General features: G+C 51.3%; 1 protein-coding gene across 10 annotated transcripts in view; it reads right to left on the bottom strand.

Moving 5' to 3' along the window:
* Window positions 1–16,651, bottom strand: part of PAX5 (paired box 5) — a 205,492-nt gene that overhangs the window by 127,213 nt on the left and 61,628 nt on the right. For all 10 annotated transcript variants that reach the window (XM_055293688.2, XM_055293692.2, XM_055293690.2 and 7 more), the window contains one exon: window positions 6,417–6,592. In XM_055293688.2, the coding sequence (XP_055149663.1) occupies window positions 6,417–6,592 (176 nt within the window). The remainder of the gene's footprint in view (window positions 1–6,416; window positions 6,593–16,651) is intronic.

Below are 16,651 nucleotides of genomic sequence, written 5' to 3'. Positions count from 1 at the left end.
TCCAGGCAGGGAAACAGTGAGCAGCAGCTTAGAGAGTGAGCCATAAAATTAAGAAAGTAATAACTGTAGTACCTGTCACCAAACACGCTGAGAGCCTCACCTGGGATTCACACGTTCATACGCATACACACGCACACACATGCGCACGCCAGCCCTGGGAGAGGCTGGGCCATGGGCAGCAGCCCCCTTGGACACAGGAGCAGCCCGGCCTGTGTGGGCAGTGAAGGGTCAGGCCTGGCCACAGCCCAAGCATCTTGTGAGCAAGCAGAGGGACATGGGGACGGTGAAGGGGCGTGATGGGGATGAAGGTCTGGGGTTGGGTTTCAAGTGGTGGGAAACCATGAGGAACTCTTATGGGAGGTAGGCTTCAAGAAGAAAGAGATCCAATGGTAGTCACAGGAACAGGACAAGAGGCAAGAGGTCCCAGTGAAGGTTGCTTCCAAGGTGAGCAGAATAATCCAGGCCATAAATCCTGGGCTCTGGGACACATTGCCCTCAAAGCAGTCACACCTCACCTCTGCATTCCAGCCCTCTGTGGTTGAGGTCCCCTCCTGCTCCTCCACCCCATTGTACCTGACTTCCTTTCACTGCCCCCTATTTCAACCATCCAGGCCCCCTTGCAGCTCCCTGCCCACACCTGCATTCCTCTCTTTGCATAGTCCTTTGCCTGTGCTGCTCCTTCGGCCTCGAATGCCTTCTCCAGCCCGCCATCTGCTATTGCCACAGGGCTGCATTCTGCCCTTCCCTCAAGGCACCTCCTCCAGGAAGCCTTCCCCTTTCTCAGCCTGGCCCACCTGTCTCCCCACCCCCTCCTCTCCTTCTCCCCTCCTCATGGTGGAACACAGATCCACAATGAAGGAAAATGAGCTCCCTGAAGAAAAAAACCACATCCTCTTTCTCCCCAGGGTACCCAGCCCTTTTTCTGCCTCATGGTCGAGGTTCAGGCCATCCCTGATGACCAAGCTCAATCATGCTCAGAAGCACAAACCAGCCCCTTCCCAGGAACGGGTGCCCACAGGAGAAGGCAATGCTAGAATCCTGTTCAGCCCACCAGCCTGGAGAGGTGCCACCACTGAGAGGGCAAAGCAGCTGATGACAGCAGGAGGCATTTCTAGTGGCTTTCCCTGTTAGACAAGGGGCAGATCTTCTCCCGATTTAACCCCCTGTGACCTTTGAACTTCCTGGGAGGTCAGCAGCACGTCCCCTTCCCCAGCTGTCTCTCTGTCTCTGACCCAATGGGAGGGAGGGCCCTGGCCCGTTCCATTTTGCGCCCGTATTGATCTGTTGGCAGCAATGGGCTGGATAATTAACCAGGAATTAGGGTTTCTATTACAGCCAGGAGGCTGCTCCAGCTGATTTATCACCTGAATAATTTACTGTGATTGAAAGGAAATTAAAATGAACTCCATTTGACAACTGTGAGCTTTTATGGGCTTTAGTGAAGGCTCAAAAGCCAGATTAATAGCCTGGTGTTGGTTAATAGTCTGCCGAGAGTAAATACGGCAGGCTGTGCTCCGCGGCCTTCCTGTGGCGGCCGGCGGAGGGACCCGCTCCCACCAGGAGCGCTGCGCCGACGACAACGTCAACGGGAGTTTTACTGAAACAGATTCCACTGTTGGAAACATACACACACACACACACACACACACACACACACACACGCACATACACGCGTGCGCACACACACACTCGCCACCAGCAGCTTTATTTTCTTCTCTTCCTCCAACGTGATTTTTACTCACTCCACATGTAGGGAAAACAGAATTGCTTTTTCAATAACCATTTTGAAAAGGACGCGTTTCATTGCCCAGGAGTGGTCAACATTAACCCCTTCCACCCAGGGCAAAGGGTTTACTACATTTCCCTATAAAAGCCAGCAGCCTGGGCCCGCCCACCCAGGTAGATCTTGGCGGGAAAAGCTGCAAGTGGGGCAGGCTCCCAGCTAACAGCAGTAACTGTCAGGACCCCTGCCTGGCCCAAGTGAGGAATGTTCTTCCCATGGGGGACAGGGTGGGAGGATCCGGGAGGATGTGGCCTCTCCAAACCTATGGCAAGTTCTGAGAGTTCTGGAATGACAGGCAGACTCTGACTGCAATAGGCCAGGTCTGGAAACCAGCCAGCCAGAAAACTGGCACCCGGAATCGTCCTGGACCTGGAGGCCCATGGAACAATCTTGCATGAGATGAATACAGAAGACCCTGAGATGAGATTCCAGCTCTGCGGTTCAACAATCTCGGAAACTCCTTGAATAAACAATCTGTGAAAAAACATGTTCCAGTCTATATAATGGGGCTCCCAAATCGTGTCCAGCCTGTTTGGCAGGCATTTGCCTTGGGGGTCCAATGAGAGGATGGATGTGAACGGTCTTTGTGAACTGAACGCTATGGTTTGTAGGTGAGGAGGATTGCTGTTGTCACATTCGGTTTCAGCTGCTGCGGCTGTTCTTGTTGTTGTCGTCATCAAAATCATGATTACTCCTACCACAGATATGGAAACTGAGGCCCAGAAAAATAGTGACTTGCTCAGCAGGGCAGAGCTAGGACTCAAATCAAGCTCCCCGACCCCAAGGCCAGTAAGTGCTCTTTCTTCCCCACTAAGCTGCTCAACGAAAGTGACAGCAAGGCCCCCATCCAGGGCACGAGGCCACAGAGACCCAAACTGAGACAGCTCCATCTGCTCGAAAATGGAAGAGGCAGCCAGCCTCTGCAGCCAGCACCTCAGGCCCCCTTCCTGTCACCACTGCCATGCCACGCTGGGGCTCACAGGCGAGGCCTGTGGAACATTCATCTCTCAGAGAGCTAGCATGAGGGGCTCAAGGAAGCTGTACCCTTGACGCATATCCCTTCCCAGCCTGCAGCCCCTTGCTTGGGCGTCATTTGTCCAAAGTGATTGGGAATCAGGCACGAGGGTATGTCATTCATAGTCCAGTGCCTGTGTGTATGTGCAGGGCAGCCCCGTTGCCTCACCTTCCATCTCTCCTCATTAAGACACATTACAGGGAGGTGAAGCAGATTAACCAGAAAACACTGGGTCAGTCATTATCCCGCCACACAATTCACCTGCAGTTGCCGTCTCAGACCGCACAGTCAGAGACAGGCCTGCAGATGTGCCCGCTCATTCTGAAGGACACTGGAGATGCTGAGTCCTCACAGAGTTTGTAATCAGGTCTCCTGCCCATCAGACCCCATCTCTCCATAAGCCCATGGGACCTGTCCTTCAAGCCCCCCATCCAACACTGCCCCCTCAGTGCCATTGTCCTTGATGCTCCCAACCCAGGTAACATCCCCCTCTCTGGCTGACACCTCATCAGGACCCTCTGAACGGTCTCTCTTGTCCTGCGGGCTCTGAGTCCACAGCACGCTGCCCCTTTGAGACTGGACAGAGCTGATGAGCACCTGGCACTGTGCCTGGCTCCCAGCCCACGTTCAGGGAAGAAGTTAGAGGAGTGGCATGTGAGCAGGTGAGTGAGTGAATCCATGGGCGGCTTCCAGACCACTCAGGGATGAGGCCTTGCAGGCTGCATGGTCTTCCTGGGCACTCTGAGCTAAAGGAGCTATGGTGCAGATTCTGAGTCTCCACGACAGTCATGTGAAACACAGAGGGAGTCTCACACTGAGTGTCTGTGTTAATAAGGGGTTCATAGAAACACTTGTGCTGCAGAGGCCAGGCGGAGTTCAGAGGCCTGGATCCCCGCTCTTCCCTGCTCACTTGCTGGGTGACCTCAGACATGCCCTGTCCTCTCTCTGGGCCTCTAAAAAAACAAGAGGTTGAAATCTTGCCTCTGTGTTTCCTGTTACCCCTAAAATTACATGATCTTGTCAGCCATTAGAAGATAAACTTTCTGGCCAGGCGCAGTGGCTCAAGCCTGTAATCCCAGCACTTTGGGAGGCTGAGGCAGGCGGATCATGAGGTCAGGAGATTGAGACCATCCTGGCTAACACGGTGAAACCCCGCCTCTACTAAAAAATACAAAAACTTAGCTGGGCGTGGTGGCAGGTGCCTGTAGTCCCAGCTACTCAGAAGGCTGAGGCAGGAGAATGGCATGAACCCGGGAGGTGGAGCTTGCAGTGAGCCCAGATCACGCCACTGCACTCCAGCCTGGGGGACACAATGAGATTCTGTCTCAAAAAAAAAAAAAAAAAGATAAACCTTCTGGCTGGGTGCGATGGCTCATGCCTATAATACCAGCACTTTGGGAGGCCAAGGCGGGTGGATCACCTGAGGTCCGGAGTTCAAGACCAAGCCTGGCCAACATGGTGAAATCCCATCTGTACTAAAAATACAAAAAAATTAGCCAGGCGTGGTGGCAGGCACCTGTAATCCCAGCTACTCAGAAGGCTGAGGCAGGAGAATCGCTTGAACCCAGGAGGTGGAGGCTGTGGTGAGCTAGGATCACACCACTGCACTCTAGCCTGGGCAACAAGAGCAAAACTCCATCTCAAAAAAAAGAAGAAGAAGAAGATAAACTTTCTTCCACATTCTGGAGGGAAGGACAGGCCTCACCCAGGAAGGTTTCCTGATCGAGTCCCCTCTCACTCTCCCCCTGTGTCAGAGAAAATGTGCCTTCTGCCCTCTCTCAGAAGGGCTCTGAGCAGAGCAGAGAGGGTGCTTTTGATGGAAACAGACTCTCCTCCCTGAAGTCCAGGATCTAGAGTGTGTGGGGGCGGCTATGCCCAGCACCATAACCATGTCCTACCCAGCAGAGGTGTCACTCGAGTTGTAAGAGAAAGACTAAAATCCTCACCTCCGTCTACAAGACCAGGCCCACCTCCCCAGCATCATCCCCGCCCGTCCCTGGGCCACAACCACGCCGGCTCTCTCCGTTCCTCCGCCGGCTCTCTCCGTTCCTCGTTCCTGCGGCCTCCCTCTCAACTCAAGGCCTTTTCACTTGCTGTCCCCTCTGCCAGGCACTTTCCCTCCACCCCCACTCCCCTTCTCCTTGCTCCACCCAACCCCTTCAGGCTCAGCATAAATACCTTTCCCCCAGGAGGCCACTGCGGCCTTCAGGCTGGCTCAGCCTTTCCTCTAGGCTCTCAGAGAACCTCAGACACCGCCTCCTTAGCACCAAGCACACCTGTAACCCATGACCCTTTAGGTAATTCTCTTACTGGGATTCTTCTACAAGTCTGTAGGCTCCCTGAGGGGAGGTCCAAGCCCATCTTGTTCACTGATGTGACCCGGGGCATGGCTCCATGCCTTGCACAAAGTAGACACTCATCATATTTGTTATGTGAATGCGTCTTGCAGCGTGGCCTTAGGCAAGTTGCTCTGCCTCTCTGGACCTTGGTTTTACCATCTGAAAACAAAGTGGCTAGAAGGTCTGTAAGAGCTCTCATAGAAACTGCTCAGACACAGACAGACTGTCATAGACGGGTGGCCCCGGAGGCCCTGCTCCTCCCTCACCACATGGTTCTCTCCAGCACCTCGCCTCTCCAGGGGAGCTGTGCAGGGAGCCTACACTATTTGGAATGAGTTTTTGGAGAAAATTCAGAAGCATCCTCGAATTAGCATTTAGAGGAAGCTCAGTGCAGCCAGTTCTCACCACTAGTTCCAGCGAGGAAAGTGCTGAGGAAAGTTATTGTCTGTAGGGTTTCTCTCTAGTTGGCCCACCAGCTGGGAGCTCTTGGCAGTCCAGAGCCATGTCTAGCCTGCAAGCTTACCTGTCAAGGCCCTGGCACACACTGGGTGTCAGGAAATAGTCTTATGAATTGAATCTGGTACTTCAGGGACCTTAGTCAGGCCTCAAGAGCCTCTCACTGGGCCGAGCCTCATGATCTCATCTCTACAGCCACAGGTAGTGACTACTCCGCCCAGGGTATAGCAGACAGCCAGTCAGCCAGGGCTGGCCCTCCTGCTTTCTCCCTCTCTTGCAAATAACCCAGGTGGGAGTTTGTGCAATGAGACATTTCTTTATCTCCAGACTTTTGGATTCAGTCACTAAAAGCATGACAAGGTGATCTGGTGAGAGGGCAGACAGTGGGATACCCACCCACTCCATCATTCCATTGTTCACAGCTGGTGAGCCCCCAGGCCACGTGCTGGTTACATATTTCCACCATCATCCTGACTCACAAGATACTGACCCAGGACCACCTTACGTGGCCTGAAAGATCATTACACCCTTCTGTCCAAAGAGCCCTTGGAAAGGATACCAGAGCAGCCAGAGAAGTCACCCACCCCCCGGCTGGCCAGCGACAGAGGCACCAGGGCAAGAAGCCACTGGAGCCCCAGACAAGCCCTCCCGACCTTGTAGGATGTAGTGGCTGAGCAAGTTTGGCCAAGAACACTGAAGAGACCTCTCTGAGCAGAACCTGGTGTGCCCTCACCCACACCCTGCCAGATGCCTCTGCCTTCAGGAACCTGGCTGGGCCGGTGTGGCAGTGGCAGGTGTGGCGGGCGTGCATCACGGGGCGTACCTGCTCGGGCTTGATGGGCTCTGTGGTGGTGAAGATGTCTGAGTAGTGCTGCCTCTCAAACACGCGGTCCAGCACCTCCAGCTGCTGCTGTGTGAACAAGTCTCCCCGCATCTGCTTCCGGAGGAAATCTCTGCCCGGAAGTGAGTGGCCATTCGGCACTGGAGACTCCTGAATACCTTTGATGAGCAGGAGAGAGGAAGGGTGAGTGGAGGCTATACACGTTGCTAAAAAGAAAGACAGGTCAGACCCTGAGACTATGAAAAGGACCTGACCCCAACTCCCTCCCCGACCAGAGAAGACACCAGCAGGGACTCAGTTAAGGCACTGCCTTTCCCAAGGTCACCTGCTGGTAAGTGCAGAGCCAGCCTCCCGCAGCCATGTGCCAGGGACTGTGCAAAGCCCTTTTGACATGCATCATCTCATCTAATCCTCATGATGACCCTTAAGGTAGGTTATTTTCCCCACTTTGCAGATGAGAAGATTGAGACCTAGAGAGATTTATTGGTTTGCCTGAGGATTCGAGCTTGGGCTGACCCACAGGCTTAGTCATCAGGTGCTCCTGCCCCTCATGTCCTAAAGACCCTCCTGGGAGGTACAGTTTTTCCCAGAGTTGAGGTCCTTACCCTGGACATTTGCTACCACATCATGTGACTGGTCAGTGAAACACTGTGCTAGGAAGACTGTAGGAAAATGGGACTCTCATACAATTCTGGTGGAAGTGGTAACAACGCCTGTGCTAGACAAGTCGACAAATCTATCAAAACCACAAATGCACATTTCCTTTGATATAGCGATTGCACTTCTGGGAGTTTATTTTACAGCTCAACCTACACACGTGAGAAGTGATGTATGTACAAGGTTCTTGTAGCAAAAGACTGGAAACAACCCAAGAGTTTATTTGTGGGGGGTTGGTTAACTCAGCCAGGCATACTTGCATGATGGAAAACTGCAGCAGCTGAAAGGAATGAGGCTTCCTTCTGTGAATTGATATGAAAAGATCTTCAAGATACATTGTTATGTTAAAAAATAAAAAACAAGGTACAGCACAGCATGTATAATGTACAACCTTTTGTGTAAAAAAGGAAGAAAATAAGACGATGTACAACATAGATCTCTCCAAAGGATATATGAGAAACATTTACAGGGGTTGCTCATTCAGGGAGGTAGGAAGTGAGTGAGTGGAGGTGAGGGGGAGAGACTTTTCATGGCATGTTTTTCTTTGGTTTGGTTTGGTTTCAGAAGTTTAAATGTACTGCTTATTACAAAATGTAAATTAACTAAGTACAACATTAAATTCCCTCTGTGTTCTGTGTTGTTAGCTATTCACACTGTAACAGTCTCTGGTGGTGATGCTTACATGTCAAAAGAAATATTATGAATTATCAATAAAGAAACAAATGGGATGAAATATCTTCTGTTGAGTCTCAAGCTTGAACTGCTCAAAATAAAATCAAGAACAGAGGGCAAATGTTTCCCTCGAGGAAATGGCCTCGGGGGTACATCATTCCCCAGGGCTCTCTGGGACCACATTGCTTACGCAAGGCTGACCAGACGCTTCTTGAAACCCAGGCCCAGAGGTGAGGCATCTGCCTTTGCAGTCAGGAAGCCCTGGGGCAAACCAGAGTGGGTCTGCTCTCATGCTAAAACGTGCCCTTACTCAAGGCCTTGTCTGACCCTCACCCCCACCAGCGCACTGCTGCCCTAGACGAGACTTCATCTGTCATGTCAAGCTCCCACCCATGTGAGGAATGAGGCCAGACTAAAGCCCATGAAGCAGTGAGATGTGGTGTCACCAAGACTCAGTCAAAAGTCAATGCTTCCTCAACTGTACTTATCTGGGGACAACTGCAATGCAGGGCTGACATTTGAACAAAGATAGCAGCTTTGAGTTTTGGCCTTTCAGATCCCCTGTAGAAGCCAACAGGCTCAGAGGACCCAGCATCCTCTATAGGAAGGGCCTTCAGAGGTAGCTCATGAGCCCTCTAAGAAAATGGATTCCCCACCAATTTTGACCCAAGAGGATACTGTAGGCTGGGCCACAACCTGAGTGACCAGATACCCCACATGTGGGCCAAGGCAGAAGTTGGTCTCTCTGACCAACGTTCTCCAGCCTGAAGCCTAGGCCCCTCCTCTGGCAGCCCGTGACCCTGGCCTTCCACAAGACAGGTGCCTGCTCCTGCCCACAGGACATCATCCTCAGAGACCCTTCTCCCATCATGGCCCATCCCCACGGGGACCATTCCCACAAGGTCACCAAGACTAGCAGGTATGGGAGCTCACGGCCCAGTCTGTCTGCCCAGCAGTGTTCTTCCATTGGTCAGCACCCACCAAATGATCCTTTTCTCAAAGTTCTATGCACACACACACATGCACACGCACACGCACACCAGGAAAGACGGCTCAGTTTTTCCTACTCAGCTGTGGCTCTGCCCAGTCATCTTGCTCCCAGTCACTCCTGCGAAAGCATGATGTGGGCCTTGGTCCCCCGGACACCACCAAGTTCCTCCTTGTCAGAAGGGGCACATCCACTTTCAGGAGCTTCTCCCTCCACCAGCTTCAGTCATACTTCCCAGCCCTGACCCTGCCAGCCAGGCCCGAAACTCAGTGAAGCCTCCTTCCTGTCAGCCATCTCCTAATGACTCCCACCGAGGCCTGGCTCTGTCCCCAGCAGGGCAGTGCCCAGCTCCTCCAGCCCACCTAGCCTGCTCCATCAGACCCCCTCAACTCTGCCCCCTCTAGGGGGCCTCTCCCAGCCAGCCAGGCCACCCTCCTGGAGGAGTCCTCAGGCTTGATCCCTCTCCCACGGGACTCATGGGCCAGGCTCTTTCCACAGGTCGGAGCCCAAAGCTCAGAGAGGGTGGCTCCACTGAGGGCCCCTGGGGGCAAGGTCACTGTCTGGTCACCCGGTAGAGCCCAGCACGCAGTAAAGGCTCAGGGCACACAGGCCCTCAAGTGTACACACAGGGGGTGTTAGGAGACCCTCCTCCTGAGGACACCACACAGACTCAGCACAGGCAGCCTCGATGGACCCCCACGCCCCTCTCTGCAGTCCCCCCAGAAGCGGACTGGCTGCGTCCTGCCTGGTTCTTTGAGAGTCAGCCATAGCCCCCGTCAGCTGAGCCTGTAAGGATATCTAGGCTGCCAGGCACAGTGGCTCATGCCTGTAATTCCAGCACCTGGGAGGCCGAGGCGAGTGGACTGCCCTTGAAGGGCTGCAAGCTGGGCAGAGCCCGCCTCTCCGTGCATCCACCCTGTCCCGCGATTGCCCTCACCGCTCTCGCCCCACCAGCACCTCGCTTGCTTTCTTTACTAGGGAAATAAAGGCAATAGTGTCTGTCATTTCTTTAAGAAAGCTTTGGACACTCCAAAACACATAATCAGTTATCCGTTGGCTTAACAAATATTGATAAAATATTTACTCTGTATCAGGTAATATTTTTTAAGTAAATACATTTAAAAAATAAAAACAGGGGATACAGTGATGACCAAGACAAGCCTCTCTCTCTCCAGTCTAGAGAGGGCAGCCCACTTTAGTCAAGTGATCACAGGAATAAACATAGGATTACAAACAACTGTGACTGATGCTAGGGTGAAAAGAGAGCATAAAAATATATCCATGTGACCATGCGCAATGGGGAGGGGAGTGGCCGCCTGTGGGAGGAAGCAGGGAAGTCTCCAAGAGGAACTGCATGGAACTGTGAGGAGTGACCAGTGAGAGCGGGTGGGGCAGAGAGGGTGCCAGACCAAGGAGATGCTTGCTTGTACAAAGGCCCTGAGAGAAGGGGGTGAAAGGAACAGAGAGAGAGAGGGAAGAGGCCCCAGGAGAATCTGGAGAGGCTGGGAGGGATTGAGCCAGACAGCCCCAGAGGCCAGAGAGAGGATCTGAGCCTTGCTGCAGGAGTCTTGAGGAGCCACGGGAAGGGCTGGGGAAACATGTGCCCTCCACATTTCTCAGTCCCAGGGCCTGAATCGCTCATTCCTTCAGGTCAGGCCATGCGTTCTAAACTCTGCTCCCATGCCTCCTCTTTTGGTAGAAACTAGGGGCCGGCGGAGGTAGGAGCTTGCATTTGTGGGTGTTTGAGGGTGATCTGCTGATTGACCTGTTCAGCCGCAGGTGATTCACTGTGCCCATATGGAATGGAAACCATCTCCCATGGACACAGGCATTGTTTTCCAGACAGACACAGCCATAAGCTGTCCCCTCCTCCAGGATGCCTTCCTTCATGCCCCAGCTGGTCCTCCAGCTCCCGTTCTTAGGGCTCTGACCACTTTCTCCCTTATTTTAGGAACCACATCCCCTGGGCCCTTCACTCCCACACTGTGCTATGAGCCACCTTTGGGGGAAAGGAGGGAGGTAATTCATCTCTCTCTCCTCCAAAGCGAATATCTGTGGAATAAATGAACAAATTGGTACTACCTGTGACAAGTGTGACAAGCACCATCACTCTGCATGTCTGTCTGAAAATGTCAGGATCCCTCCATCTGACCTCACTCATTCATCACTCTTCCCTCCACCAAGCTTAGTGAGTGCTAATGCCAGGGACACCGTGACGGGCAAAAGCTGACCCAGCCATCGTCCTCATGCAGTTATGTCCAGAGGAGGTGGCAAACAGTAACTGAAAAATAATCAGACCGGTAAAGGTACAAGTATCAACCAAGATAAGTACTCTGACTGAAAAGGCGCATGGTCTTAAGAGGGTCCCTCTGTCCTGCCTCTGCTGTCGCACACAGTGGGTACTCAGTGAGAATGAACCAACAAACAGATTATATGCTCAGAGACAGCTACAAAAATTGATACCAAAAATCAGCCCCTGCACAAGGGCAGGTCTGAACCTCCAGGCCTCCGGTGTAAGCTTCCTCAGCATTTCTCATCTGCACTGTGAAGCTGCTGTCTGACTTAATTGGAGAATGTGGTCTTGGAGGCAGGCTACAGAAATGCTCAGACCCATTTCATTCCAGGGAGAAAAGTCTGAACTCACAATGTGAATGGTATGCTTAAATATATGGACAGACACGGGCAAAAGTACAAAGGTATACAGGGGGCATGGTATCTTTAAATCTTTTTTTTCTACTCCAAATCAAATAATATGTAATAGACCCAGTGCTGGGCTTAGTCAACCATGGCTCATAGAATTAACATTCTGGAAGCTAGCTTCAGGGGAGCAAGGGGCAGGAAGCCCCGTCTCGGGGAGCAAAGAAATGCTGGCTTTAAATTTCAGGTTAAACCAATGTTATTCACAACCCAGCTTTGAAGCTAAAAGCTTTACACAATCGGGTCTGGTCACGCAAAAAGGGAAGAAGCAAAATAGCCTCAGATTCCCATCTGTCAAGAGAAAGCTGTCTCTTGTGTGTCTTAAAAGATCATAAACCCATTGCATTTTCTTCGGAGCACAGCAGATTCAGGGGTTTTGCATTTTTCTTGGAGGGTTCTGGTTTATTTCTTTAAAAATCATCATGCACTTTATGTCTGCAGATGCTCACTGGGAGGAAAAATATAAAAACAAACAGGAATCTCTGAAATCCCTTCTAGCGTCATGGCTTTTGAGATGTAATCCCATCTGGAGGCTGAAGAGCCCCAGGAAAACAGGCTAGAGCCACCAGGTCAGCCTCCAGCCTTTCTCAGAGTCCAGTTTCTCTGCAGAGCCCAGGCCAAAGCCACAGCCCTTATACAGCTTCCTTCACCCTCACAGCTGCTCCTTAGCATGGCAGGGCAGTGGCAGGGCCCAGTGGGAAAAGGGCTGGGAGCCAGCAGTCCCGGGTTCTAGCCCCAGCTCTACTCTGACTTGCTGTGTGGGCCCAGGCAAGTTCCTCTCCCTCTCTGAGCCTCAGAGGCCCCAGTAGTAAGCTAAGGTGCTGAGTTGGTCATTTCTAACCCCCTTCTCCACCAAAATCCACCTGGATTTTGTGTGCTAAGTAGTATTAAATGAGCATTGACTTATTTTCCCATTTTGGTGGTTGTGCAGTCTTTATAGGGGACTCCCTGGCTATGATCCATCCCACCCCTAAGAGACTGCCTGAGCCAGCCAAGGGGATCCCATCCTCTTGAATGAGCACTCCTGTGATGAGAGGCCTGTTGGCTGGGGGTGGTGGGAGTGCTGGGGGAAAGTCAGAGACAGGAATAAATCCCTTTTTTCTTCACGGGGATATATTTACTCTTAAGCTGTTTGAAACTATGAAAATAGGCCGGGCACGGTGGCTCATGCCTATAATCCTAGCACTTTGGGAGGCCGAGGCAGACAAATCACTTGAGGTCAGGAGTTCGAGACCAGCCTGCCAACATGGTAAAACCCCGTCTCTACTAAAAATACAAAAATTAGCCAGGTGTGGTGGTGCACGCCTGCAGCAACTCAGGAGGCTGAAGCAAGAGAATCACTGGAACCTAGGAGGCGGAGGTTGTGGTGAGCCAAGATCATGCTATTGCACTCCAGCTTGGGCAACAGAGTTAGACTCTGTCTCAAAAATAATAATAATAATAAAATTAAAAAGTTAGCTTGGCTGTGGTGGTGCAGGCCTGTAGTCCCAGCTACTTAAGAGGCTGAGGCAAGAGGATTGCTTGAGCCCAGGAGTTCAAGGCTTCAGTGAGCTACAATGGAGCCACTGCACATTAGCCTGTGTGACAGAACAAGACTCTGTCTCTAAAAAATAAAACCAAATAATTTTTTAAAAGGATAGGAAGCCAAGGGATTTGTTCTGGGACTATGTTAACAAAACTCTTTGTGCAAGATTGAGAGAGCATTGTCTGTCCCTAGCAAAGAATGAAGTGGGGCTGACAGAGATAACAGGGCTGCAAAGCTCCCCACATCCCCTGTTCTCATCCCGGATAGAGCGCTGTTCAGTGTCAGGCACTGAGCCAAGTTATTTGTGCATCCTTCAGTTTCTTTGACCCTCAGAACATCTCTATGAAGTATGTATTCTTATTCCATTTTACAGATGAGAAAACAGAGGCTCAGAGAGCTTGAGTCACTGAGGTCCCTCAGCTCAAAGTGGCAATGCTGGGATTTGTACCTAGGTCTCTTATCTGCAGATCTAGCACTCGGGACACCTCCCTTTACTCTTCTGTCAGCTGCTAAGATGAAAGCCCTCAGTTTCCTCATCTGTAAACTGAAAACAACAGTATGCAGGACAATTCGTGGGGCTTTTGTAAGGATTAAATGAGATAATCTCCACGACGCTTTAACACGGCGCCTGGCACAGAGTTTAGTGTCCAAATAATGCTAGCTGCTGTCATCCCCATTTTTATCAAGAAAACCCTTCCAAGGCTCCCTGGGGACAAAGCCTGAGCCCCCGAGGCCTCAACGACCTGCCCCTCTAGTCAGGGTCGCCCCTCTAGTCAGGGTCACCCCCCGCTTCACCCCACAATGCCATCCCAGCAGGCCATTTGTCAGCCCTCATGTAGCTCTTCACCACTGCTCCCCAGTGCCCCCGGACATTCTGCTCCCTCTGCTGGCATGCACTTCCCTCCTGCCCGGCAAGACTCAGTCTAAAAGCTGCCTCCTCTCTGAAGCCTGCCTCCAAATCCAAAGGCTGAATTCACCACCCTTTCTTCTGGGTGTCCTCAGCACGTTGCATGGGCCACCACTATGGCCTGGATTTTACTATTCACAAACCATTCTGTGAACTCAGTCCTCTTGGAATCTCCACTTCACAGTTAAGGAAGCTGGCACAGAGAGACGAAGTAATTTGCCCAAGATAACACAGCAGAGTGCCCGCACAGCTCCTACATGTGCTAAAGTGAAGTTGGGCACTGTGGCAGACCCGGTACAGAACAGTGGGGAAGCCTGGGCACTCTGAACTCATGCGGGCCCAGGTTCGAATCCCAGAACTCTGTCTCTCACAAGCCCATGATATTTGAGCAACTTCTTTTTTTTTTTTTTTGAGACAGAGTCTCGCTCTGTTGCCCAGGCTGGAGTGCAGTAGTGCGATCTTGGCTCACTGCAAGCTCTGCCTCCTGGTTTCACGCCATTCTCCTGCCTCAGCCTACCCTGTAGCTGGGACTACAGGCACCTGCCACTATTCCTGGCTAATTTTTTGCATTTTTAGTACAGACGGGGTTCCACCATGTTAGCCAGGATGGTCTTGATCTCCTGACCTCGTGATTCATTCGCCTTGGCCTCCCAAAGTGCTGGGATTACAGGCGTGAGCCACCACGCCCAGCCTTGAGCAACTTCTTTAACTGCTCTAATCCTCAATTTTCTTATCTGTAGAATGGGATAATAATAGTATCTGGAGTTGATGAAATAATTTAATGAGAATACATGTAAAATACTTAGCATAACTCCTGACACATAGTAAGTGCTCAATAAACATGAGCTGTTTCTAGAATTAGTATTTTTTTTCCCCTGCTAAAGTATGAGCTGAGGGCAGAGCCCATGTTCCATTTACCTCAAGCATAGGAGATGCTAATGAATGTTTGTTGACTGAATTATTAAGCTAGGAAGGCTTGAGGGCTTGCAGGGCTGTATGGCTCAGAAGAATTCAGCACTAGGACAGTCGCTGGCATCATCGGAGAACTCAGGAGTGACCTCTATTATATCAGTGATCTCAGAGGAGGAAAAAGTGAAACAACTAAGAGTTTATGTCTCGCCTACTTCTAAGACAGATTTGAGGCTGTTCATAAAATTTTGAACTAGAGTGGATGATAAACTACTAAACTCAGTTGAGCTCTAAGCTCCCTGGCAGCATATACCAAAAGGAAAATGCAGCAAGTCATATATTGCTCAGAGTCCAACAACAACAACAAAATGCTGTGCACAGACTCAAGCTCAAACTCATTACAGAGCTTCTATTCTCTGCGTGGTGCTGTTTGGGGTGCTTAGAGTGATCCATAGATGACTAGCAACAGGGAGGGGGGTCCTGGAGGAGGGACGATCAGAGCCAGGCCTGGGAAACAAGATGCCAAGGTAAGAGATGGGATTCCGGGTACAGGCAACCAGGTTAAGCTGGCAAATGCTTCTAGGACATCTACTATGAGCCAGGCCCCATGCTAGGGACGAGGGTGGCCGGGCTGGAAATGTCCCTTGGTAGCCCAGAATAAAAATCAATGTTCTGAGTCATTTTCTAAATCCTGTCCTAAACTGGGGCTGCAGAATAAGAAAAATCAAGGTGGCGTGGAGAAAAATTCCACTGAAACTACCATTATTCAGCCATTAGTTTCACTCAATCTTTCTTCTCAGAGAAGGAAAACGCGAAATTGTAAAATTGCCAAATACGTTCAGGTTTGACCAGAGTGAATCTGATTGTGCCGGGTGTTACCCAATGAGTCACAGGCTGTCAGTGTGGGAAAGGCCCCAAGGGCTGGTGATTCCACATTCGAGGATGGCAAATGGGAGGCCAGATGGCAAAGGGATCTGTCAGGGGCCAGACAGCAGATTCAAGGTGAGCTTGGACATGAGGCCTCTGACTCCTGCCTCAAGCCTCCTGGATCCATTGATCCCTGAGCTACATACTGGGTATCTGGCCCTGCCCTTCCCACCAGAGCTAGAGAGAGCTTCAAGTCTTAGCCCCTGTCCCCTCCTGGAGGACGAAGACAAGTGAATAATTGCAATGTAGTGCGATAAATGCTAGGAGCCTGAGAAGCAGACACAGCCCTGGGAGCCTAATGCAAGCGGCCAGACCCTATTCAGAGCTCACTCTGTGAGACACTGTTCTAAACACCTTCCCCATTGGATCCTCACAAAAACCCTAAGACGTCGAGTCTGTTATTGCTTCCTCCCATTTTACAGATGAGGAAACTGAGGCAGGGGGTTAAATAACTTGCCTAGTCACGAGATCTAAAGATTCAGGGGGTGGGGGTAAGTAAGAAAAAAAAGAGTAACTTGCCCAAGATCACACAGCTAAGAAGTGGAGAAGCTAGGGTCTGAACTCAAGCAGTCTGCTTCCAGAGTCTGCTCCTAGCCCTACACTAACTCACTCCACTTAATCCAGACTAGGGGCAAGTGTAGCCCAAGAAAGGCCCCCTGGAAAAGATGTAGCCCGAGTCTTTTTTTGTTTGTTTTTTTGGGTTTTGTGTGTGTGTGTGTGAGACGGAGTCTCATCCTGTCGTCCAGGCTGGAGTGTGCAATGGCACCATCTTGGCTCACTGCAACCTCCACCTCCCAGGTTCAAGCGATTCTCCTGCCTCAGCCTCTCAAGTAGCTGGGACTACAAGTATGCACCACCACAACTGGCTAATTTTTTGTATTTTAAATTGAGAAGGGGTTTCACCATGTTGGCCAGGCTGGCCTCCCAAAGTGCTG

The sequence above is a fragment of the Symphalangus syndactylus genome, chromosome 9 (genome assembly GCF_028878055.3).
Source record: "Symphalangus syndactylus isolate Jambi chromosome 9, NHGRI_mSymSyn1-v2.1_pri, whole genome shotgun sequence".
Taxonomy (NCBI): domain Eukaryota; kingdom Metazoa; phylum Chordata; class Mammalia; order Primates; family Hylobatidae; genus Symphalangus; species Symphalangus syndactylus.
The sequence above is the reverse complement of the archived record's forward strand: the minus strand, read 5'-3'. Positions and strand labels throughout refer to the sequence as shown.